At 43.8% G+C, this 27571-nt stretch overlaps 1 protein-coding gene across 2 annotated transcripts in view; it reads right to left on the reverse strand.

The window, feature by feature from the left end:
* Nucleotides 1-26217, reverse strand: part of RIMS3 (regulating synaptic membrane exocytosis 3) — a 175464-nt gene extending 149247 nt beyond the window's left edge. Inside the window, exon 1 of one of the 2 annotated variants that reach the window (XM_082247597.1) lies at nucleotides 25893-26217. In XM_082247597.1, the coding sequence (XP_082103723.1) occupies nucleotides 25893-26026 (134 nt within the window). In that variant the 5' untranslated portion in view covers nucleotides 26027-26217. The remainder of the gene's footprint in view (nucleotides 1-25892) is intronic. The other variant, XM_082247596.1, reaches the window with a different exon arrangement.
* Between the last annotated feature and the right edge of the window lie 1354 nt (nucleotides 26218-27571).

The following is a 27571-nucleotide window of genomic DNA, read 5'->3' on the forward strand; positions in this document are numbered from 1 at the left end:
TTTCTAGCTGTAGAAACACATTATTTCAGCAAGCTGCAAATGCCATATACCCTGTTGGGAATCAGAGCTCCCTGTGCGATAGTGGGACCTCCTCATTCTCTTTCCCACACTCACTTCAAACAGGTGAGAAGAAGCAGAGGTGTGCTGGTGTGGAGTGGTGGGTCCTGCTTTCCATAGGCTAGTGATGTATGCAGTGCCATCTTAATCGCATTATAGGCCCCCGGGCAATGCAGTGCAATGGGAACCCGCCTACACAATCACCCAGGAGAATAAAATTACAAATTATGGATAAGGCGATATTTATTGGTACAGCAGTGCCAGGCTAATGACAGCTTCCAAGTTCTTCAGCTGGGTCCAGTGAACACACACACAAGCGGGAGTCAGACTTGACTGTCCTGTGTGTGTTGGTTCCCTTGGAGGTGGACAGGCATTCCTGCAGTTGTGGGCTCCCCCTCCACGGCCCAAGTGGCCTGATAGCCGCCCAGGGCCGAGAGGCGCTTGCCACCTGCTAAGTTTGGTGGCGGGATGCACACGGGAATCAGGACTAATGCTTGGCTGGGGCTGGGTTGCTGGGCAGGTGGGGCCCCCGGGCAACTGCCCAGCGTGCCCATTCAGTAAGATGGCCCTGGATGTATGTTCTGAATTGGTCTAGAAACTAGCAGGAATGTAGTAACAGATCAAACTGTCAGGATTACTTCACTCCTAGCAAACCAAATTCAAAATACATTTTGTCACAATCACATTGTGATCCTGGTGTTGGTGTCAACTAGCCAGCAAGAGGAGAGGACAGGGAAACTACTGACCCGTTCCTACAGCATCAATTCCTCACCAGCCATACTGACAAAGGACATTCCACACTTTCTGTCAGCATGGTAGCAATGTCAGGTGATGACATTCTCTGCTCTCACTAGCAAACCTGTCACCAGCAACAGGGTCACAAGTGTAAAGTAGACATTAAAGTGACATTAAACCCACAAGTAAACATTATATTGCAGGTTACCAATTCTTAGTTGTGAAGGCTGCATTTGTTTTCCTTTTTTAGGCTTTCTTTCTTCCAATTGTTTTTATCTGGTGATCCAGCGAGCAAGTCTGTTTTTCAAAAGAACAAGCTCACTTGCAGTTAGAGATGTGACTAACCATTTACCACTGGCAGGGGTGCTTACAAAGGTCAGCATATATTTCAGTAAAACCTTTATACTAAGAGAAAAAAAATGTAACAGTTAATGATTATAAAGTGGGAGCTGGAGTTTGGGTTCAATTTGTTAGTGTATCTAAATCTGCTAGTTCATCTAACACTCCCTTCCCCCCAGACTGACAGCACTGCTGTCTGCTGTGCTGCCTGAGCTTCTTTATCCAGAGTGGGAGCGCTCTAATAAAGCAGGTGTGCTACTGGCCAGAGCACCAGATGACAAACGGTAGAAAAAAAGCCTAAGAAAAGAAAACGCATGCAGCCACCACATTTAATGATTGGTAAGCTACAATATATTACATTTTTGGTTTTCAGGTAATTATTTCTTTAGGTGAACCACTCCCCAGTTTATGCACCCTAAAGTATTGTAGATATTCGGAACAAACAGTAAAAGAACTTTAAAGTGAACCCTCCCCACCCTAAAAACCTTTGGATCTTCTGAATGCCCCCCTTCCACAATCATAAAAGTCTGAACTCTGCGTCATTTGCTACTGAGCCCTTGCACTGTTCGTGCCCTTACATCTCTTGCCACACCCAATAGTCAGCACAGTGAAAGCCGCATCTAATTTTTGCCACACGCTGCACTTTCCTCTAGAAGCAGGTCCCAATTTATTATTTTAAAAATAACCCCGTTACTGACTCCTGCACTCACTTTTTATTGTTCCCAACCCTTGCACTTTCTAATTTATCCAATCCTGACTTCTGCACTCTATATGTAGGTATAATGATCAGGTGTGGCTAACAGGTATAGGTAAGATGATTAGTCATATGTGGCCTGGGGGGGGGGCGCAATTTGAAATGTTCGCCCTGGGCGCTGGATGGCCTTGTACCAGCACTGATTCCGCTATTCAATAAAAACCTTTGGGGATCAATTAAATTGCGGAATAGTCTGTGTCGGTACGTGTGAGATCCACCTTTCCAAGTTTTTGGGGTTCATCTCATACTTCTGAAGCTTTGAGGGTGCTGCCTGTTCCATACTCCTCCTCCTCCTCATCCATCCTTTTAGGTGTACAAACAATAGTAATTGGGGCCTAGTGTGTTTCTGTACGTGCGAGATACATACACTTTTTTTGATCATATTTCCTATTCCGCTATTCAATAAAAACCTTTGGGGATCAATTAAATTGCGGGATAGTCTGTGTCGGTACGTGTGAGATCCACCTTTCCAAGTTTTTGGGGTTCATCTCATACTTCTGAAGCTTTGAGGGTGCTGCCTGTTCCATACTCCTCCTCCTCCTCATCCATCCTTTTAGGTGTACAAACAATAGTAATTGGGGCCTAGTGTGCTTCTGTACGTGTGAGATACATACACATTTTTTGATCATATTTCCTATTCCGCTATTCAATAAAAACCTTTGGGGATCAATTAAATTGCGGGATAGTCTGTGTCGGTACGTGTGAGATCCACCTTTCCAAGTTTTTGGGGTTCATCTCATACTTCTGAAGCTTTGAGGGTGCTGCCTGTTCCATACTCCTCCTCCTCCTCATCCATCCTTTTAGGTGTACAAACAATAGTAATTGGGGCCTAGTGTGCTTCTGTACGTGTGAGATACATACACATTTTTTGATCATATTTCCTATTCCGCTATTCAATAAAAACCTTTGGGGATCAATTAAATTGCGGGATAGTCTGTGTCGGTACGTGTGAGATCCACCTTTCCAAGTTTTTGGGGTTCATCTCATACTTCTGAAGCTTTGAGGGTGCTGCCTGTTCCATACTCCTCCTCCTCCTCATCCATCCTTTTAGGTGTACAAACAATAGTAATTGGGGCCTAGTGTGCTTCTGTACGTGTGAGATACATACACATTTTTTGATCATATTTCCTATTCCGCTATTCAATAAAAACCTTTGGGGATCAATTAAATTGCGGAATAGTCTGTGTCGGTACGTGTGAGATCCACCTTTCCAAGTTTTTGGGGTTCATCTCATACTTCTGAAGCTTTGAGGGTGCTGCCTGTTCCATACTCCTCCTCCTCCTCATCCATCCTTTTAGGTGTACAAACAATAGTAATTGGGGCCTAGTGTGTTTCTGTACGTGTGAGATACATACACTTTTTTTGATCATATTTCCTATTCCGCTATTCAATAAAAACCTTTGGGGATCAATTGAATTGCGGGATAGTCTGTGTCGGTACGTGTGAGAGAGATCCACCTTTCCAAGTTGTTGGGGTTCATCTCATACTTCTGAAGGTTTGAGGGTGCTGCCTGTTCCATACCCCCCCTACTCCTCATCTAGCCTTTTAGGGGTACAAACAATAGTAATTGGGGCCTAGTGTGGTTGTGTACGTGCGAGATACATACACTTTTTTTGATCATATTTCCTATTCCGCTATTCAATAAAAACCTTTGAGGATCAATTGAATTGCGGGATAGTCTGTGTCGGTACGTGTGAGAGAGATCCACCTTTCCAAGTTGTTGGGGTTCATCTCATACTTCTGAAGGTTTGAGGGTGCTGCCTGTTCCATACTCCCCCTACTCCTCATCTAGCCTTTTAGGGGTACAAACAATAGTAATTGGGGCCTAGTGTGGTTGTGTACGTGTGATATACATACACTTTTTTTGGATCATATTTTCTATTCCGCTATTCAATAAAAACCTTTCTAGGGCAAGATCTTAAATTACAGAAATATGAGGAGACCGTCAAATAAGGGCCGTGGCCTGGGTCGTGGTGCTGCTGGTAGAGCTCCTGTTGCAAGGAGAGGACATGGTCGATCTGTGCCAGCTACACGCACAAGTGAAACACCTTCCTCAAGTGTGAGTAGGCGACAGAACCTGCATCAGTATTTGGTAGGGCATCAAACGCCCCTAGAAGTGATGAGGCCAGAACAAGTTGAGGCGATAGTAGATTGGTTTGCTGCTGACAGTGCCTCCAGTTCCTTCACATTGTCTCCCACCCAGTCTACTGCAGAAAGGTCAGAGTTGGCACCTGCAGCCAATGTCCAACCGTCTTTCACCTCACCCCCTTGCAAATCAGGCCAGCAGTCTGAGCCCCAAGCCATACAGCAGTCTCTTATTCTTTTTGAGGACTCTGTCAGCAGGGTTTCCCAGGGCCATCCACCTAGCCCTGCCCCAGAAGTGGAAGAGATTGAGTGCAGCGATGCCCAACCACTTATTCCTCAAGATGAGTACATGCAAGGATCATCGCAGCACGTCTCCGATGATGACGAAACGCAGGTGCCAACTGCTGCGGCGTTCAGCATTGTGGAGACCGACAAGGAGGGCAGGGGTGAAGACTGGGTGGAAGATGATGTGGAGGACGATGAGGTCCTCGACCCCACATGGAATGAACGTCATGCAGGTGAACTGAGTAGTTTGGAGGAAGAGGCGGTGGTCGCACAGAGCCACCAGCACAGCAGAAGAGGGAGCAGGGTGCAGAAGCGGAGCGGCCGTGCCCTAGACACTACGCCCGCTACTGCCCAACGCAGCAAGGGAACGAGCGCACCAAAGTCAGCTCAAAGGAGTTCTCTAGCGTGGAAGTTCTTTAGAAAATGTGCTGATGACAGGACACGAGTGGTTTGCACCCTGTGCAATCAGAGCTTGAAGCGAGGCATGAACCTTCTCAACCTGAGCACAACCTGCATGATCAGGCATCTAAGTGCAAAGCACGAGCTGCAGTGGAGTACACACCTTCAAAACCAAGAAACGTCTCTGGCTCATCCTGCTTCCTCTTCTGCTGCAGTCTCGGCCGCTCCAGCCACATCTGTAGTGATACCGGCACCTGCCACCCCGCAAACAGACGATCTGTCAGCAACACCACCACCTGGGTCACCAACAACCATCTCCACAATGTCCCGTGGAAGCGTTCAGCTTTCCATCTCCCAAACACTTGAGAGGAAGAGGAAGTACCCCCCTACCCACCCGCGATCCCTGGCCCTGAATGCCAGCATTTCAAAATTATTGGCCTTTGAAATGCTGTCATTCCGTCTGGTGGAGACGCACAGTTTTAAAAACCTTATGTCGGTGGCTGTCCCACAGTACGTCGTGCCCAGCCGCCACTACTTTTCCAGGCAAGCCATCCCTTCCCTGCACAACCAAGTGGGGGAAAAAATCAGGTGTGCACTGCGCAACGCCATCTGTGCCAAGGTCCACCTAACTACGGATACGTGGACCAGTAAGCACGGTCAGGGGCGTTATATCTCCCTAACGGCACACTGGGTAAATGCAGTGGCGGATGGGCCTGAGGCGGATAGCAATTTGGCGCATGTCCTTCCACCACCGAGGATTGCAGGGCGCTTCAGTTTGCCTCCTGTTCCTAACTCCTCCTACTCCGCTTCCTCATCCTCTACCGCCTCCTCATCCGGACAGCGTAACACCTTCACCACCAACTTCAGCACGGCCAGGGGTAAACGACAGCAGGCAGTTTTACAACTTGCCTGTTTGGGGGACAAACCACACACCGCGCAGGAGTTGTGGAGGAGCATGGAACAGCAGACAAATGAGTGGTTGCTGCCAGCGAGCCTCAAGCCCGGCCTGGTGGTGTGCGATAACGGGCGAAATCTCATAGCAGCTCTGGGCCTAGCCGGTTTGACGCACATCCCTTGCCTGGCGCATGTGCTGAATTTGGTGGTGCAGAGGTTCCTTAAAAACTACCCCGATATGTCAGAGCTGCTGCAGAAAGTGCGGGCCGTTTGTGCGCACTTTCGGCGTTCTCACCCTGCTGCTGCTCGCCTGGCAGCGCTGCAGCGTAACTTCGGCCTTCCCGCTCACCGCCTCATATGTGACGTGCCCACAAGGTGGAACTCCACCTTGCACATGCTGGAAAGACTGTGCGAGCAGCAGCAGGCCATAGTGGAGTTTCAGCTGCAGCACGCACGCGTGAGTCGCTCTGCGGAACAGCACCACTTCACCACCAATAACTGGGCCTCCATGCGAGACCTGTGTGCCTTGTTGCGCTGTTTTGAGTACTCCACCAACATGGCCAGTGGCAATGACGCCGTTCTCAGCTTAACTATCCCACTTCTATGCCTCCTTGAAAAAACAATTCGGGCGATGATGGAAGAGGATGTGGCACAGGATGAGGAGGAGGAGGAGGATGAAGAGGTAACATTTCCAAGGCTTTCAGGGCAGTCATTCGCAAGGGGCTCCGAGGGTGGGTTCCTGCACACGCAAACGCCAGGGACGCAATTGTCCAGCAGGGGCACAGTTCTGGAGGATGAGGAGGATGAGGAGGAGGAGGAGCTGGAGGAGGAGATGGAACCATGTTCACAGCAGGGTGGCACCCAGGCCAGCTCATGGCCATCACTGGTGCGTGGCTGGGGGGATACAGAGGACACGGACCATACACCTCCCACAGAGGACAGCCTTTCGTCGCCTCTGGGCAGCCTGGCACACATGAGCGATTACATGCTGCAGTGTCTCCACAACGACCGCCGAGTTGCCCACATTCTAACTTGTGCTGATTACTGGGTGGCCACGCTGCTGGATCCCCGTTACAAGGACAACGTACCGTCCTTAATTCACTCACTGGAGCGCGATCGCAAGATGCGCGAGTACAAGCGCACGCTGGTAGACGCCATGCTGCTGGCATTCCCATCTGACAGCGGGGCCACAGTGGAAGCACAAGGCAGAGGAGGAGGAGGAGGAGGTCGCCAACGCAACCAGGGCACCGCCAGCACCTCAGAAGGCAGGGTTAGCATGGCCGAAATGTGGAAAAGCTTTGTCAGCACGCCACAACAAACAGCAGCACCAGCAGCTCAGATGGAACGTCTTAGCAGGAGGCAGCATTTTACCAACATGGTGGAGCAGTATGTGTGCACACGCCTACATGTAGTGAATGACGGGTCTGCCCCCTTCAACTTCTGGGTCTCCAAATTGGGCACATGGCCTGAGCTTGCCCTTTACGCCTTGGAGGTGCTGGCGTGCCCTGCAGCCAGTGTATTATCTGAACGGGTATTTAGCACGGCTGGGGGCGTTATAACAGACAAGCGCAGCCGCCTGTCCAGAGACAATGTGGACAAGCTCACGTTCATTAAAATGAACCAGGCATGGATCCCACGGGACTTTTCCGTACCTTATGCAGAATAGCAATGGATACCGACCTTACCCACCCATTGTTCCATTTTTGCTCTTTCTCACTCTTTTGGGGTGTACCCTCATTTAAAATTTGTGAAAAGAAGCAGTGTTGGCTACCTCGTCCTCCTCCTCAGGGCCAGATTAATGTAGGGTCTATTGGAGCTGCAGCTCCAGGCCCCTACCTTTTATATAGGCCCCGGGTTGGCCATATTCACTGTTACCGCTCTTCTGTCACTTGTAAACACAGAAGTCTGGCTTCTATGCTCGCTTCCCCAGGCAGCACCCTCAGAACCTCCCCACACAGCGTGAAGGCCGGACAAGGAGGGACAGTTGGCGATGCATGGATGTGTTTATGGGCTTCAGAGACAGCATCCCATGTTGAATTAGGCATGCATGGCTGCACCCTTCCTCCTCTGGGTGCATGGCAAGGCACGGCCCTAAGGCCCTTCAAAATCCTCAGCACCAAGCCCATGATGCTGTTAATCCGGCCCTGGTCCTCCTCCACCGCCGCTTCCACCTACACCGCCCATAGGTGTGCGCAGCCTATTGCATTAAGGTGTGCACCCCAAAGTTGAAATACACATGCATGTGTTTGCCAGCAGGGAGAGTAATGTATCGGGGCCATGTACCTGTAGGCAAGGAGAAATAGAGCAGAGCAGGTCCCAGGGAGATCTTTCCCATCTCCTCACTGGCAATGCTATGTGCCCTAGGTGATTAGGGTGTGCCCAGGCACACCCAGCACACCCTGTGCGCACGCCTATGTCACCGCCACATCCACCACCACCTCAACCTCCCTCCTACTCCATATGGGCCTCGTCCTTCAGAGATGAAGAAGAACATTGTTTTATTTTTCTGTTTTTTTTTGTTGTTTTAAGTTATTTCCCTATCCACATTTGTTTGCAGAGCACTTGCCATGCTCTTAATTACGTTTTGCTGCCATTTGCAGCACTCTAGCCCTTTCCTTTGGTGTTTTAGAGCCATTTTAGTGCCTTAAAGTTCGGGTCCCCATTGACTTCAATGGGGTTCGGTGTCCGGGAAAAGTTCGGTAAAAGTCCGGGACACGGACCCGGACTTTTTTTTAAAGTTCGGCCGAACCCGTCGAACACGGACATCTAGGTGTCCGCTCAACCCTAATGGCTAATGTTGATATCCTCTTCTTTACATCCATTCATATTATATGTTGATAACGAATGTCTTTAGCTCTTTCCCTTATATGTTCTCTTTATGTTACCTCATACTTTATGTAAAATCTTTTTCAATAAAAATCATTGAAAGAAGATTTCCAAACATGTTGGACAATCTTTATAACTGAGCTCAAAATGATCCTATCAGGAAGGAAGTATGATAGCAGTAAGGCCTCATGTACACTAGGTGCCAAATACTCCACCTTTAGGGGGGTTTGACATTTTTTATATTTTTGCCTCTAACTGCCCCTCTTTGTTAGCCATGTGTCCATGCACACATACTGTAGGTTGTGTTAACAGCAGTTTAGAGGCAGAAAAAAAAACAGTGTGTTCAGGAGAGGAGCAATTTGCCAAAAAAACAAACTAAACCCATGTGCCTAAATGTTTGTTAAATGTGTATAAACAAGATTAAGCACTGGGTGCATTTACTGCCGGTTCACACCACCACGACGTCGCCTGACAAGTCGTGCTCCATTCTGTGCTATGGGAACCGTTCTAATAGGAGCGACTCAAGTCGCTCCGACTTAGAAAAAGGTGCCTGCAGTACTTTTGACTGAAGTCGGAACGACTTGCATTGACTTCCATTATGTGAAGTCCGTGCAAGTCGCGCCGAAGTCGCGGTGCACGGCGACTTCACTAGTCGCCCCCGAAGTCGTGTCGCCATAGTGTGAACCGACTCTTAGGGTCTGACCATTCATTCAGTTCAATAGCCACAATATATAATTATTCTGGCAATGAAATGAAATGAATGAACGCCAAAATGCTAAATGGGCCTTAACACTCCTAAAAGCTTCTAGGCGCATATGAAAAAATGCAGCTTTAGGCATGTTTTTAATGCTGTTTTCTCCTACTAGGGGAAAGGCATTTCCAGAAGTTGCTGTGTGCATGAGGCCTTAATGCTAACTTTTTTTAAGGAACGTGTTTCATGACTGTCACCTTATCTTTCTTCAGTACTTGGTAAGTCACTAACTTGGGAAATCAGGTGTTGGGACAGTTAATAAGAAAATGCTTGTTCTGGGTCAGTCAGCGACTCTCTGCTCTGCCCCCTCTCACTCACTAGAGTGCTGGGCTGTGGAGGGGTGGGAGAGGCTAGCTCAGGCTCTCAGCAGATCACTAAGAGGCTGAATCAGGTGCTGGTCCCACTAACTTGCGATATCAGGTGTTGGGACATCTAATAAAAAAAAAATGCTTGTTCTGGGTCAGTGTTTCATTATGTAGTAACATTAGTATAGTGATAACATCCCAAGACCAGGTAGATTGAAAAACAAGTCAGCAATGGCATTAATCCCTGAATTAGCATTGCAATGTAAATAAGCAGCCATCCTACGATAACTACTATAGCAGCAAGTTGGGAGACCCTTACTGATAATCCTGATGGTGAATTTTCAAAATCATACTTACCTAGGTGGATGTCCCCCGCCGGCTCTAAGTATGTAGTGTTATGGATTTCTAAAAAGAAGACACAACAGAGATTGTATGTTAAACCGGGGGGGGGGGCCCTAAAATTCCTAAAGAAAGTCCAGTTTTCTGTCCTTCATACTTCCCAGTTTTGATAGTTAGTTAAGAGTAAACAATGTCCCAAAGTTGGTGGTCAGTGGGAGTCAAAAAAGACCAAGTGTATGAATGAGAAGATGTCTAGTATCCTCAATGATACACAACCAAAATTCCTGAAAATTTGGGACTCTGGTCTCTCCTACGCCTTACTATCCTTGAACCCTAACAATCTGTGTATCCCTTGATCCATCTACTTTTAGCTTTGGATCTGAGTCAGTGGGGGGTGAGCTCTTATCCTTTCCCTTCCTTTCCCTTCTGCTTCCCTTTATCAACTTTTCTGTTTTTCCGTGTCCCTTCGTTAGAGATCTTCCTCTCTTTTTTTCACTGATACTGGTACGGACTTCTTTACTAAGTTAAATCTATGCTTTGAGGTTGCAAACTCTAAGGACTATCATATTTGAATGCTTGCAAATTCTAGCCTTAATTCACTTTAATGGTTGTTTTAATCTCCAACTTTGTATGATTACTTGTGGACCCTGCACGGACGATTCAATTGTTATTTTTCCTTCATTTAAAAATAATAAAAAATAAGTGAACTGAAAAAAGGACCAAGTGAGAGCCAGTCGCAATCTCCTGTCATGCGAATTAGATGCCGGGAAAACCCCCATCCAATTCGCACTAGCCTTAGATTCTCCCTTTTTGACTATAATATCAGATGCATTCTGAGCAGAACATAGCTTGGGCTATTGAGTTTTGCAAACAACAGGCTTTTATGAAGACAGGGGCTAAGGAGAGCCAGGAAAACATTTGCAAAGAAGTTGAGAGTGCCAACTGGTGATGGCACATAAAATACAAAACATTTCTAATATTTCATACATACCTGACTTAAAGAATAGCTATGGCCTTCCATTTAAAAATATGCACTACGGCACTTAATTATAAGGTGCCTGTTCTTAAAGGTTTTCACACAAGATTCATGCAACCTTAACACAGGATTTACACAATGTTGCAATTACATAGTTACGTAGTTAATCTGATTTTTAAAAAAGACACAAGTCCATCTAGTTCAACCCACAGAGAAAAACAAAAACCCAAAATACACACAAATTGAAATTCTCCATATTCACAATCCTATACCCCCAGTTGATCTAGTGGAAGGCACAAAACCCCAATAAAGCGTGATCCAATTTGCTCCAGTGTGGAAAAATATTTCTTCTTGATTCCCCAAGAGGCAATCAAATATTCCCTAAATTAATGTGACCTATAAATATTAGTATCCAGTTATATTTTGTGCATTTAGGAAAGAATCCAGGCCTTTTTTTTTTAATAATCTACTGAGCTGGCCAGAACCACTTCTTGAGGGAGTGTATTCCACATTTTCACAGCTCTTACTGTGATGAAGCTTTTACGTATTTGAGGGTTTCATCTCTTTTCCTCCAGGCGTAAAGAGTGTCCCCTTGTCCTCTTTGATTATCTCAAAGTGAATAACTCAACAACAAGTTCACTATATTTAACATGTATGTATTAATCTGCTCTTCTCAAGAGAGAATAAATTCAGTTCCTCTAATCTATCCTCATAACTGAGCTCCTCCATGCCTCTTGTCAGTTTGGTTGCCCTTCTCTGCACCTTCTCCAGTTCTCCGATATCCTTTTTGGGGGAACTGAAGCCCAAAACTGAACTGCATATTCCAGATGAGGTTTTACTTATGATTTGTACAGGGACAAAATGATGTCTCAGTCCATACCTCCTAATACAAGAAAGGATATTGCTCGCTTTGAATCCAACTGCAACTCAATCGAATCAGAAAAATATGTGAATTTTGGGTGAAAACTGTCAGAAGATAGACCCCTGAGTGTATGTGTGCTTTCTCTTAGTCCCCCTGCAAAGCCATAGAATAACTGTTGAGCCTGTCAATGAAGGCCACCTACGTCAGCTTACTGTGATGGTGTGGAAACAATGCTGCACTGTCTCTGAATTCAGCGGAGCATTACTACCATCATGCATATCAGACACAATTGAAGGAGCATTTGTCTAGTCGGGAAAGGTAAAGAAAGTTTACTTTAAGAGGCATGTGCATCACATAATACCTTGATTTGTTTTTTTCTTAGACTGTCCTTTAGTTGTCCTTTAGAGCTACATTCATGCAGGGCCGGATTAACAGCATCATGGGCTTGGTGCTGAGGATTTTGAAGGGCCTTAAGGGCCGTGCCTTGCCATGCACCCAGAGGAGGAAGGGTGCAGCCATGCATGCCTAATTCAACATGGGATGCTGTCTCTGAAGCCCATAAACACATCCATGCATCGCCAACTGTCCCTCCTTGTCCGGCCTTCACGCTGTGTGGGGAGGTTCTGAGGGTGCTGCCTGGGGAAGCGAGCATAGAAGCCAGACTTCTGTGTTTACAAGTGACAGAAGAGCGGTAACAGTGAATATGGCCAACCCGGGGCCTATATAAAAGGTAGGGGCCTGGAGCTGCAGCTCCAATAGCCCCTACATTAATCTGGCCCTGCATTCATGAAGGCAATTACAAATGAACAGCAGATCCCTGTGGCAATAATCAGCAGAAACCTGTGGCAGAAATCATAGCTCTTTGTGAAAAGTTGTGGCCGGGAAGCTTGTGCAAACACATGTCAGGCTGACAAGTGGCCAATGCTGTCTGCATGGTATTGCACATTGAGCGATTACCTGCAGTTAGGGACAGATGATCAGCAATGAATACAAAAAGATTATTTGTCCATAGCTGCAGGTAATTACGTCATGTGCAATTACATGCTGACAGCAGCGGACAGATGCGGCTGCTATCAGCTTTTCATTCATTTCTACTGGCTTCCCAGCCACAGCTATTCTCAGGGACCATTGATTCCTGCTATAGGAATCTGCTTTTTATTTGTAATCACCCATGTAAATACAGCCTAAAGTACTGTATATCCAAAGTCAAAGCATTTCTTAGTTTGGGCACAGTAGGGATTGATTAAAACCCCTGCCATGTTTTCTTTCTATCCGTGTCTCCAATAGAGGGGATTTCGCCTTACCTCCTATCCCTTAGACCCAATGTATAAATCACCTCTTCGACAGTTGTCACCATAACAAGAATCCCTACAACACCTGTGCTGGTGACAACTCAAAATTTTGGATTTTCCACCACTTTCAGTTCCCATGATAATAGTCAGCAGGACAATTAGAGTTCCCAACTAGGATAACACTATAAACAAAAAAAAAAAATGGGCTTTAACCACTTGCAGACCCCGCTGGCACCTGCTGTGATTGTACACAGTGGGAGCCTGTCAGCAAGTCCAGGCCATCGATTCCTGGCCAGGACCTGCTGATCGGCTGTGTACAATCACAGCCCAGAGCTCTGTGCAGATAGAACGAACTCCCTCTGCAGGGGTGAGAAACTTCGAGATTTAGTAAAAGCAGCACACTTTACACACATTGTACATAATTAGGCATACATTTCACCCCTTGATCACCCTAGATGGTAACCCCTTCCCAGCCAGTGTCATTAGTACAGTGATAGTGTATAATATTATTACTGATCACTGTATTAGTGTCACTGGTGATTTCAGTGGCAGTTAGTCATATCCCCCCAGCGTCACTTAGTGTCAGATTGGCCGCCGCGCTATCGCAGTCCCATTATAATTTACTGATCACCGCCATTTTAGTATAAAAAATAAATAAAAATTCCAGTCTATATATCATGGTTTGTAGATGCTATAACTTTCACGCAAACCATGTAAAATACACTTATTGCAATTTTTTTTTTTTTTAAAGACGTACCAGAATACATTTTTGTCACAATTTATGAAGAATTTTTTTTTTACATTTTTTATTGAATATGTCTTGTACCAGAAAGTAAAAAATATATTTTTTTTTATTGTTTGCGATATAAAAGAAAAAAGACACAACATTTTGAAAAAAAAAAAAAACAAGTGGTGATCAAATGCCACCAAATGAAAGCTCTATGTGTATGAAAAAAATTATATACATTTTTTTTGGGTACAGTGTTGCATGACGGCGCAATTACCAATTAAAGTAGCACAGTTCTAAAAAAAAAAAATGGCCTGATTATAAAGGGGGTAAAATCTTCCGGAGCTCAAGTGGTTAAATGCTGTAAAAAAAAAAAAAAGGATTTTTTTTATGTTGTTGTTTTAGTTACATATGACTACAGCAGATACAGTATGGAATAGATAGCCACTATCCATTTCCTTTAAGCTGATGTCAGATGGCATCAAACTTAATTAGAAGTGTGAGGATTACACTGTAACAGATGTGGTCTCTTTAGTTATAGTGATATCCACTTTCCAACTACTGTGCTAGGGGATTATATGCTGAAAAAGACACTTGTGAGGAATGCTCTGCCTAAAATGTCGGTTGACTTGTCACACATGCTAAAAATGAACTAATTCATCAGATGTAACAAAATCAATGGAGCTCATCAGCACACATTTCTGCTAAAACATGTTAAGCATTTAAAGCATGTCGATGTAGCTGTCTGACCTAGTGCCGTAAGAAGCCATCTAACAACACTTTGATGTATTAATTCTCTAAAAACTCTTAAAAACCGGTCCAGGATTTTAGATGATGTAATATAGTTCATATCACTCTGTATGCATTAGTGCATGGCTTGTGGCATTACACTATACCCAATGTCAATTAAGAGCTTTTTTTTTCTCATAGTGATCTCATGCCTTCAACTCTGTCAATTGAGAAGGCCATCTGAAAAGCTATCATGTACATAGGCACTGACATTGATACATAAGTGCCTGCACAATCTTGGACTGTGTTCTTAGCGAAGCCAGTGGGCCTGTAGGATTTGTTCTGGGCCAGATGTTTCTTGCAATGTTCAAGTTAGCCTGATGAAACAAAGGATAAAACATATACCTGAGTCTCAGCCTTAATCAGAGGAAGCATTGGGGTCAGGGGACACTTGCCCTCTAACCGGGTCTAATAAGATATGTTGGGCTGGTTGCCCAGAGGTACTTCACCATGTAGGCCCAGATCAAATCAAGACCTACAGTCAGTCAATTATATAGGTAACTGCTCCCTAGTTATACTTGTTATCACAATGTCTGGCATAGGGAAGTCTTCCTTGGTAGCTCTGAGCTGCCATGTGATCAAATGCTAAGAACTGAAATAGAAGCTAATGCTGCAGGATGTAAGAAATAGAAGCTAATGCTGCAGGATGTAAGAAATAGAAGCGAATGCTGCAGGATGTAAGAAATAGAAGCTAATGCTGCAGGATGTAAGAAATAGAAGTGAATGCTGCAGTATGTAAGAAATAGAAGCGAATGCTGCAGGATGTAAGAAATAGAAGCTAATGCTGAAGGATGTAAGAAATAGAAGCGAATGCTGCAGGATGTAGGAAATAGAAGCTAATGCTGCAGGATGTAAGAAATAGAAGCTAATGCTGCAGCATGTAAGAAATAGAAGCTAATGCTGCAGGATGTAAGAAATAGAAGCTAATGCTGCAGGATGTAAGAAATAGAAGCTAATGCTGCAGGATGTAAGAGATAGAAGCGAATGCTGCAGGATGTAAAAAATAGAAGCGAATGCTGCAGGATGTAAGAAATAGAAGCTAATGCTGCAGGATGTAAGAAATAGAAGCTAATGCTGCAGGATGTAAAAAATAGAAGCGAATGCTGCAGGATGTAAGAAATAGAAGCTAATGCTGCAGCATGTAAGAAATAGAAGCTAATGCTGCAGGATGTAAGAAATAGAAGCTAATGCTGCAGGATGTAAAAAATAGAAGCGAATGCTGCAGGATGTAAGAAATAGAAGCTAATGCTGCAGGATGTAAGAAATAGAAGCTAATGCTGCAGGATGTAAGAAATAGAAGCTAATGCTGCAGGATGTAAGAAATAGAAGCTAATGCTGCAGGATGTAAGAAATAGAAGCTAATGCTGCAGCATGTAAGAAATAGAAGCTAATGCTGCAGGATGTAAGAAATAGAAGCTAATGCTGCAGGATGTAAGAAATAGAAGCTAATGCTGCAGCATGTAAGAAATAGAAGCTAATGCTGCAGGATGTAAGAAATAGAAGCTAATGCTGCAGGATGTAAGAAATAGAAGCTAATGCTGCAGGATGTAAGAAATAGAAGCTAATGCTGCAGGATGTAAGAAATAGAAGATAATGCTGCAGGATGTAAGAAATAGAAGCGAATGCTGCAGGATGTAAGAAATAGAAGCTAATGCTGCAGGATGTAAGAAATAGAAGCTAATGCTGCAGGATGTAAGAAATAGAAGCTAATGCTGCAGGATGTAAGAAATAGAAGCTAATGCTGCAGGATGTAAGAAATAGAAGCTAATGCTGCAGGATGTAAGAAATAGAAGATAATGCTGCAGGATGTAAGAAATAGAAGCTAATGCTGCAGGATGTAAGAAATAGAAGCTAATGCTGCAGGATGTAAGAAATAGAAGCGAATGCTGCAGCATGTAAGAAATAGAAACTAATGTTGCAGGATGTAAGAAATAGAAGCTAATGCTGCAGCATGTAAGAAATAGAAGCTAATGCTGCAGGATGTAAGAAATAGAAGCTAATGCTGCAGGATGTAAGAAATAGAAGCTAATGCTGCAGGATGTAAGAAATAGAAGCTAATACTGCAGGATGTAAGAAATAGAAGCTAATGCTGCAGCATGTAAGAAATAGAAGCTAATGCTGCAGCATGTAAGAAATAGAAGCTAATGCTGCAGGATGTAGGAAATAGAAGCTAATGCTGCAGCATGTAAGAAATAGAAGTGAATGCTGCAGGATGTAAGAAATAGAAGCTAATGCTGCAGCATGTAAGAAATAGAAGTGAATGCTGCAGGATGTAAGAAATAGAAGCTAATGCTGCAGGATGTAAGAAATAGAAGCTAATGCTGCAGGATGTAAAAAGGTGAATCATAATAAACCATACCATTTAGGAGCACCCACCTTTTACCCTGCCTACCAATCAATGTGCCCACATTTTGCATAGTATACTTTCTGTAGCCCATAGAAAGCTAACAAGGAGCTACTAGGCTGTAGCTGTACCCTGGTTGAAAAATTCCCAGTCTTCCCCTGGCCTAAATACAACATTGTGCATTCAAACCAAGAGGACACCTTAGAAGTGCACCATTTCATCTTTGGTGAACAATGTAGCCTGTCACTGCACATTGATAAAATATCATCAACCACTTTGCATTGCAGGCAACTTTTAATTTAAAAATAATGATGATTTGCAAATAGTTGTCAATCGGGTAAAAGGCAAATCAAGGCAACAATTCAAATCAATCTTTTAACTGCTACTGCTATACTGGAAACACTAAGAAAGGTCTAGCAGTTGATTTATATTATTTATATAATTGATTGGATCTATATTCATGAGGTTTGCATTGTCCTTCTTGACAGAACTTTAGCCTCTTGTCATATGGCTCTGTGCTGTGAAACCTACCTCTCTGAGACTTACAGAAGGTTGTATGCAGAACCAGGGGACCTGCTTCCCTGCATTTTCAGGCATATATTCAGGGTTGTTATATGGATTTAATTAGTTACCTGTACAGGGAGAAAAGCAGGACTGAATAACACAAAAGGTCTTATAATGCTAATTGTGCCAATAAGATTTTTTTTCCATATTACTCCTAACAACCAGCTTCCATCAATCATGTCTGCAGTGCAGAAGTGAAAACAAGGCAAGTATTCTTACTGGTTGCTATGAGCATAATCATTTTCCGATTGGAACACATTACATGCAAAGCTTCAAAGGAGTTGATTTACTTAACCACTTAAGCCCCGGAGGATTTGGCTGCTAAAAGACCAGGGGGTATTTTGCGATTCGGCACTGCGTGACTTTAACGGACAATTGCGCGGTCGTGCGACACTGTACCTAAACGAATTTGACGTCCTTTTTTTCCCACAAACAGAGCTTTCTTTTGGTGGTATTTGATCACCTGTGCGATTTTTTGATCACGCGCTATAAACAAAAAAAGAGCGACAATTTTGCAAAAATAACAATATTTTTCACATTTTTTTATATGAAATTCCCCACAAAAAAAAAGTAAAAATCAAAATTTTTTAACATTTTCGGCCAATTTGTTTTCTGCTACATATGTTTGGTAAAAAAAATTGCAAAAAGCGTATTTTGATTGGTTTGCGCAAAAGTTATTGCGTTTACTAACAAAGGGAAAGATTTTTGTCATTTTTGTTGTTTTTTTTTTTAACGCGTAATGGCGGCGATCTGCGATTTTTTTTGCGGTACTGCGACATTGCGGCAGACAGATCGGACCCTTGACTGACATTTTTGATATTTTTGGGATTACCAGTGACATTTCTACAGTAATCAGTGCTATATATATGCACTGTTACTGTAAAAATACACTGGCAGTGAAGGGGTTAACTTTATTTGAGAGGGAGGGGTGGTGTGTGTCCCTAGGGGCGTGATTCTAACTGTGATTGGCTGTCTGTTGAGCTGTAGTTACACTGATCAACGGTTCTACATAGTAGAACCGTATGATCAGTGTTTCAGTGTTTCTACACAGGGAGAACTGACAGGCAGCTTGTTTACACAAGCTGCCTGCCTTTCTCCCTCTCCCCCACCGATCGCCGAGTGACCGGCGGACGGCGGTGGTCCGTGACCGCGCGGGAGTGGGAGCGCGCCGCCGGCGGCGTGCGCTCGCTCCCGAGAGCCTTAAAGGCTAGTGACGTTAATTAACGTCACTTTGCCCGTGAGGGGCTGACTGCCGCAGTAAATCTACTGACGGCAGTCGGCAAGTGGTTAAAGAAATTAGGCTGTTCACTTTGCAGCAGAATTTTCTCTTTGCTAGGGATTTTTCCCTTAAAGCGTTTGTAAAGGCTGTTTTTTTTATTTATTTTTTAATAAACATGTTATTCTTACCTGCTCTGTGCAATGGTATTGCACAGAATGGCCCTGAACCCCCTTTTTTGCCCCCCCCCCAAGCAGTCCAGGCTTCTCCTCTTCTCATTGCTTAACCACAGGAAGCCACTTCTTATGGGGCGCACTTGTGGGCTAGCTCTTGAGCCAGGCTGTGTGCATCTACAGACACACACAGCGTGGCTCAGCCCTGCTCTCTCCTCACTGGATTTGAATGACAGAAGCCGGAGCTAATGGCTGCCACTGCTGCCTCTGAGTCCTGTGAGGAGAGAGAGAGAGCAGCGTCACTGAAGATGGGCACGGCACTGGATCGAAATGGGACTCAGATAAGTGTAAGAAGGGGGGGGGGGGCATATTTCTACTGCAACATTTTTTTACCTTAAAGAGGTTGTAAACTCAGTTCAATTATTTTTTTTTTTTTGTTACAACCTGAAAGAGAAAGACATAATGAGCTAGTATGCATCGCATACTAGCTCATTATGAAATACTTACCTTAGAACGAGCCCCCGTCGTGCCGTCCACTCACCTCTATGACGGGCGACATGTCCAGTCGCCCGTCTTCCGGGATCGCGGCATCCGGCCATCTGTTTGGCCAGAACCGCGGTGACGTCACTCCCGCGCGTGCGCGCGGGAGCCGACAGTCATGGCACGGGGCTCTGAAGAAACGGCACGAGCGGCCGTTCCTTCAGAGCGCATGCGCCAGTGACGTCACTGGCTGCATGTAAGGTAAATATCTCCTAAACGGTACATGTTTAGGAGATATTTACAGTACCTATAGGTAAGCCTTATCATAGGCTTACCTATAGGGAAAACGTCCGAGGAGGGTTTACTTCCTCTTTAAGCATTAAGGTAAAAAATTTTCTGCCTTTAGAACCACTTTAGCTTACAAAAAATGCCTATTTTCTGTATATGTGGTTCAGAATTCTTTCCAAGGTGATTTCTTATCACGTCTACCAAGCTAGGGAAAAACTCCCTTGCAAACAGCCAATTTGCCTTAACGTGTTACTAAACCCACAACAGGAAAATCAGCCTGTATATGCAGTAAAGCTTGCGTGGTATACTAACTGTAGAACCTAAGGGGCAATCCTCCGCATTGTGTAAAAAGGCTGTTTGATCCTGTCTTCTCTGATCCTCCACTTTGCTTACTGTCCCCAATCCATCTCCTGATAGAACAGAGCCATAGAAAGAATTCTGCACATGCTCAGTTTGGTGTGTATTGGTAGACAGTTTTTTGGGGTTTTTGTTTTTTGGAGGGTGCATGTGATCAGCACAGGGACAATCAGCACTGTCCAGACAAAAAGTCAAGGGTCATGCAACTTCTTAGGACAGTCAGAGGAGAATGAAAACTCCTCCTACAAGCTGTAACCAGACACTGATAAAAGTCACAAAACTGCTATATACTTCTGTGGAGAAAAGGTATTTAGCAGTTTATATTTACTAAAATAAAATGTCCATGTTCTGCGCACTATGGGAGACCAGATATAGCAAAAGCAGGGTCCTGGGGTTTAGTACCACTAAGTAAATCTAAGTTTATAAGTTTGAATGGAGTGTGCCTTTAACTTTTATTTTGTCCCCTGTACTTAAACAATGAAAAAATGATTTTGATTGGTTGTGATCAGAAGTGCATCATTCCTTATAGCACTAGTTTTATAAATGACCGTAGATACTATTTTACATACATCTCATTTCCCCGTGTCGCGGCTCGGCTTTTTGTGTCACATTTCACACATGAAAAATTCTCATAGGTCAAAAACAAACGCTGCGACAGTTTATCATTTTGTCAGTACTAGTTAAATATTTATATGAATACTGTATGTCTGCCGGGCTTGCACATCTAAATAATCATTCTGGCAGTCATATTATCTACACAAGGAGTAATGGTAAAAGAGGTATTCTGCAATCAGTCATGGTGTCACACAAAGAGAGAAGGAGGCTTACCACAGACACACAATCTGGATCAATAAACACTAATATTTGACATTATAATAAAGATAGATTTCTCCATAAAGAGCTGGTACTTGGTGTAATGTAGAATGTTGACGTTTTTTTTTTTTTTTTTGGAAAGCTGACGCTGGATGTGACAGTCTGGCACCCTCTGCCTTCTCTATGTGCCATGTCATGTGATACAGGCACTGCTGCAGTTTACATATCAGTATTCAGTATGCACAGCTTATGTACTGCTTCAGCCTACCTGTCCTTAGATCAAGGTGTGAGCGTGATATATAATATATAAGTGTCCAGGGATCGAAATTGTTACTAATATTATGCGTGTTGCTCTGCAGCTTCTTTACGGTAACATACATCACCTAGAAGCTTACGATCTGCACTGCACTTAGCTGGTTAGGGACTGTACGCTTTTCAATAGCAATGTTTTCTACAATAAGATATACTAAACAAAACCTCTAAGAAGACGTAAGTGGGCCACATGATAAAAGGTGATCAGTTTTATTATATTTTGCAGCATAACAAAGCAATAGCGCAAAAAGCAACATAATAATGCAAACTGCACTGTATATAATAAAATGATTTAGAAAAAAAATTTATGATTTGGAAAAAAAAAAAAAAAAAACAATAGCTTAAGAACAAAGCAAGTGCAGGAGGTATGATTAATTTCTCCAGCAACGTTCAAGAGATCAATACAATTGAGCAAGTCAATGTTCTATTGATAGGAAGCTACTGTGAGACCAATTATACAGGCATCTTACAAGATGTGGGGGATTGGAAGGAGGATGAAGGTTAGGGGCCATTCATTATTAGCTATTTGATCTATCTTCAAAGTGGCCCCAGGTAGTTAGTACAGACACAGGGAGCCCTCTTTCAGTTGACTTGAACCTCTGAGCAAAAAAAAATCTGCAGTTTAATAAAACTAGTATGAAAACAGATTGCGTGCAGGAAACCTGCATAGCAACATAGATCTGTGTTAGGCCAAAATGTGAAATGATGCTATAGGTAAACTCTCAACGCTGGTGACAACTTAATTTAACTATTACATAACACTACATTAAAGATAAGATCACAATATGTCTTCCTTCTAAGAATTTTTCACAACAGTGCAGTGTTTCTTAACCTTTTTTACCTCTGGGGAACCCAAAAAATGTTTTTCAGATTTTAGGAAACCCTAACTAAAACCAATTCCTTGGGGACAATGGCAAAAGTAGCTTTTGGTGGTTAGTAGGAAGAATCCACACCTTACAATGGTGATCAGTAGAAAGAATCTAACCCTTACATTGGGGGTAATTAGGAAGAATCTAACCCTTACAGTGGTGGTCATTAGGAACGGTCTAACCCTTACAGTGGTGGTCATTAGGAAAAATCTAACCCTTACAGTGGTGGTCATTAGGAAGAATCTAACCCTTACAGTGGTGGTCATTAGGAAGGGTCTAACCCTTACAGTGGTGGTCATTAGGAAAAATCTAACCCTTACAGTGGTGGTCATTAGGAAGGGTCTAACCCTTGTAGTGGTGGTCATTAGGAAGGGTCTAACCCTTACAGTGGTGGTCATTAGGAAGAATCTAACCCTTACAGTGGTGGTCATTAGGAAGGGTCTAACCCTTGTAGTGGTGGTCATTAGGAAGGGTCTAACCCTTACAGTGGTGGTCATTAGGAAGAATCTAACCCTTACAGTGGTGGTCATTAGGAAGGGTCTAACCCTTGTAGTGGTGGTCATTAGGAAGGGTCTAACCCTTGTAGCGGTGGTCATTAGGAAGGGTCTAACCCTTACAGTGGTGATCATTAGGAAGGGTCTAACCCTTACAGTGGTGGTCATTAGGAAGGGTCTAACCCTTGTAGTGGTGGTCATTAGGAAGGGTCTAACCCTTACAGTGGTGGTCATTAGGAAGAATCTAACCCTTACAGTGGTGGTCATTAGGAAGGGTCTAACCCTTGTAGTGGTGGTCATTAGGAAGGGTCTAACCCTTGTAGCGGTGGTCATTAGGAAGGGTCTAACCCTTACAGTGGTGATCATTAGGAAGGGTCTAACCCTTACAGTGGTGGTCATTAGGAAGGGTCTAACCCTTACAGTGGTGGTCATTAGGAAGAATCTAACCCTTACATTGGTGGAAATTAGGAAGAATCTAACCATTACAGTGGCGGTCATTAGGAAGGGTCTAAACCTTACAGTGGTGGTCATTAGGAAGGGTCTAACCCTTGTAGTGGTGGTCATTAGGAAGGGTCTAACCCTTACAGTGGTGGTCATTAGGAAGAATCTAACCCTTACAGTGGTGGTCATTAGGAAGGGTCTAACCCTTGTAGTGGTGGTCATTAGGAAGGGTCTAACCCTTACAGTGGTGGTCATTACAGTAATCCAATTCTTACAGTGGTGGTCATTAGGATGAATCTAACCCTTACAGTGGTGGTCATTAGGAAGAATGTAACTCTTACATTGTTGGTCATTAGGAAGTATCTAACCCTTACAGTGGTAGTCATTACAGTAATCCCACCCTTACAGTGGTGGTCTTTAGGATGAATCTAACCATTACAGTGGGGGTCATTAGGAAGAATCTAACCCTTACAGTGGTGGTCATTACAGTAATCCAACCCTTACATTGCTGGTCATTAGGATGAATCTAATCCATACAGTGGTGGTCATTAGCAAGAATCTAACCCTTACAGTGGTGGTTATTACAGTAATCAAACCCCTTACAGTTGTGGTCTCTAGGATGAATCTAACCCTTACATTGGTGGAAATTAGGAAGAATCTAACCCTTACAGTGGCGATCATTAGGAAGGGTCTAACCTTACAGTGGTGGTCATTAGGCAGGGTCTAACCCTTGTAGTGGTGGTCATTAGGAAGGGTCTAACCCTTACAGTGGTGGTCATTAGGAAGAATCTAACCCTTACAGTGGTGGTCATTAGGAAGGGTCTAACCCTTGTAGTGGTGGTCATTAGGAAGGGTCTAACCCTTACAGTGGTGGTCATTACAGTAATCCAATTCTTACAGTGGTGGTCATTAGGATGAATCTAACCCTTACAGTGGTGGTCATTAGGAAGAATGTAACTCTTACATTGTTGGTCATTAGGAAGTATCTAACCCTTACAGTGGTAGTCATTACAGTAATCCCACCCTTACAGTGGTGGTCTTTAGGATGAATCTAACCATTACAGTGGGGGTCATTAGGAAGAATCTAACCCTTACAGTGGTGGTCATTACAGTAATCCAACCCTTACATTGCTGGTCATTAGGATGAATCTAATCCATACAGTGGTGGTCATTAGCAAGAATCTAACCCTTACAGTGGTGGTTATTACAGTAATCAAACCCCTTACAGTTGTGGTCTCTAGGATGAATCTAACCCTTACATCGGTGGTCATTAGTAAGAATCTAACCCTAACAGTGGTGGCCATGACAGTAATCTAACCTTTACAATTGTGTTCATTAGGAAAAAATGTAACCCTTACTGTGGTGGTCATTTAAAAGAATCTAACCCTTAGAGTTGTGGTCATTTAAAACAATCTAACCCTCACAATGGGGGTCATTAGGAAGAACCCAATCCTTACAGTGGTGGTCATTAGGAAGAATCCAACCCTTACAGTGGTAGTCAGTTGAAAGTATTTAACCCTTACAGTGGTAGTCAGTTGAAAGTATTTAACCCTTACAGTGGTGGTCATTAGGAACAATCTAACCCTTACAGTGGTGGTTATGACAGTAATCCAACCCTTACAGTTGTGGCCATTAGGAACAATCTAACCATTACAGTGGTGGTTATGACAGTAATCCAACCCTTACAGTTGTGGCCATTAGGAAGAATGTAACCCTTACACTGGTGGTCATTTGAAAGAATCTAACCCTCACAATGGTGGTCATTAGGAAGAACCCAGCCCTTACAGCTGAGATCATTAGGAAAAATCTAACCAATACAGAGGTGGTCATTACAGTAATCCAACCCTTACAGTGGTGGGTATTAGGGAGCATCTAACCTTTACAGTGGTGGCCAGTAGGAAGAACCTGACCCTTACAGCAGTGGTTAAAATGCCAACCTTACAGATAGCTAAATAAAAGATTATTGGTGTCATGCCACTGGCTCTACCAACTGGCACTGGCTCTAGAACTATGCAGGAACCATACGCCTTCAGATGGGAGGTCAATCAGCCACAGTTTAAGGAACCCTCATCATCTCCTAGTCTAGAAGAACACTAAAAAGCTATAATAGTGTATCTAATATACAAAAATAAGCTTCTGCCTGGTAAACACATGATGGGCTCAGTCTTGAGTGCAAACAAAAAAAGACAGGTTCTGCTAGCAAAACATGGAGCTATCCATGAAATGAATTACTTTGTTTAAGTTACACATAGACAGAAAGACAGGCTGATGAAAACATGATAGATAGATGATAGATAGATAGATAGATAGATAGATAGATAGATAGATAGATAGATAGATAGATAGATAGATAGATAGATAGATAGATAGATAGATAGATGGATGGATGGATGGATGGATGGATGGATGGATGGATGGATGGATGGATGGATGGATAGATAGATAGATAGATAGATAGATAGATAGATAGATAGATAGATAGATAGATAGATAGATAGATAGATAGATAGATAGATAGATAGACTGACTATTGATAGATAGATAGATAGATAGATAGATAGATAGATAGATAGATAGATAGATAGATAGATAGATAGATAGATACATAGACTGATTATTGATAGATAGATAGTCTATCTATCTATCTATCTATCTATCTATCTATCTATCTATCTATCATTAGTCAGTCTATCTATCTATCTATCTATCTATCTATCTATCTATCTATCTATCTATCTATCTATCTATCCATCTATCTATCTATCTATCCATCTATCTATCTATCTATCTATCATTAGTCTATCTATCTATCTATCACTGACTAATGATAGATAGATAGATAGATAGATAGATAGATAGATAGATAGATAGATAGATAGATGGATGGATGGATGGATGGATGGATGGATGGATGGATGGATGGATGGATGGATGGATGGATGGATGGATGGATGGATGGATGGATAGATAGATAGATAGATAGATAGATAGATAGATAGATAGATAGATAGATAGATAGATGGATAGATAGATGCCAGGGACGCACACAGAAGAGACAAGAGGCATTGTATATGGCACAGATGAGTAAAGCAGACAGCCCAGGCATTTGCCAGGCACACTTCTTACCAGCTGGCAAGCAGAGTCTTGGTGCCACGGAGGCGTGGAGAAGAACTGGCTGAAGAAAAAGGAGAAGAGATCCCCCAAGTTTGCCTGCTTCCCTCCCTTACCCCAGCGACCAGATGTAAGGCTGCTGTGGGCATGGAAGGAGGGGTGCAGCATGGAGCAGGGCCGGTCACTGGCACTACCAGGGCAGATGCAGCAAGTGAGGGAGACAGAGACAAAAGGATGGGGAGAGGAAGAGACGGCAGCACAAGACGCTTTTAATCTTGAAGGGTTTCTGGAGAGATACGGAGGGAGCGGTTGCAAGATTGGTTGCTAAAGCGTCTCCATGGCAACCGCGCTGACCCACTTCTGCGGTAGCCAAAAGCTTGGCTTGAGACGCCTCTCATTAACAGCTTCACTGCTAGAGCAACCCGCAACACGGGGCAGGCGGTGCGGCAGGGCGGCCGGGCACGCACGGGTTAATCGGGTGACAGGTCCCGGACTCCCTAGGTGCAATCAGGTCCCTTGGCGCTTGTTGCGGCAGCCGATCTATTACTATAGGGGTTGGAAGTGGCCAACTTCACACTGGATGCAGGTCAATAGGCGGATATCACACCTAGCTGAAGATGGAGTAACTCACAGCTCAGAGTGCTGATCATTAAACTCTGCACCCCTTTATTATACTATAGGTTTTCCAGTGACCCCCATGTCTCTATGGTACAGCGATTACAGCTCATACTGCCCTCTGAATTAGATGTACATTAGCAACAATAAGGAACTATGCAACATTTTATTCTATAAGAACTAATAGTGGGAGATGTAAAAACGTTTCAAGAAGAAACAAACAAAAACAAAAAACATACATATATTCTTATATGATGCAATATTTATTTCTCCACTTTCCCCAGTTCATTGCCATGGTGTTCCTAGAAATGTCCCTGTGTCCCCATCCTTGGCTCAACAACAGACTGGGAATTCTCACCAGTGCCATGCAAAATACCAGTGTTATCCCCAAACTCTGGTCACAACAGTATTGTGACCCTGGAAAGCAGCACATTGTACCTGGAAATATTTCTCTCCCCATCCCTGGCAAAGCAGCACATTGTACCTGGCAATATTTCTCTCCCCATCCCTGGCTAAGCACAGAACATTGTACCTGGCAATATTTCTCTCCCCATCCCTGGCTAAGCACAGAACATTGTACCTGGCAATATTTCTCTCCCCATCCCTGGTTAAGCAGCACATTGTACCTGGCAATATTTCTCCCTTCATCCCTGGCAAAGCAGCACTTTGTACCTGGCAATATTTCTCTCCCCATCCCTGGCTAAGCAGCACATTGTACCTGGCAATGTTTCTCCCTTCATCCCTGGCAAAGCAGCACATTGTACCTGGCAATATTTCTCCCTTCATCCCTGGCAAAGCAGAACATTGTACCTGGCAATATTTCTCCCTTCATCCCTGGCAAAGCAGAACATTGTACCTGGCAATATTTCTCCCCCCATCCCTGGCAAAGCAGCACATTGTACCTGGCAATATTTCTCCCTTCATCCCTGGCTAAGCAGCACATTGTACCTGGCAATATTTCTCCCTTCATCCCTGGCTAAGCAGCACATTGTACCTGGCAATATTTCTCCCTTCATCCCTGGCAAAGCAGCACATTGTACCTGGCAATATTTCTCCCTTCATCCCTGGCAAAGCAGCAC

The sequence above is a fragment of the Pelophylax lessonae genome (genome assembly GCF_965119305.1).
Source record: "Pelophylax lessonae genome assembly, chromosome: 2".
Taxonomy (NCBI): domain Eukaryota; kingdom Metazoa; phylum Chordata; class Amphibia; order Anura; family Ranidae; genus Pelophylax; species Pelophylax lessonae.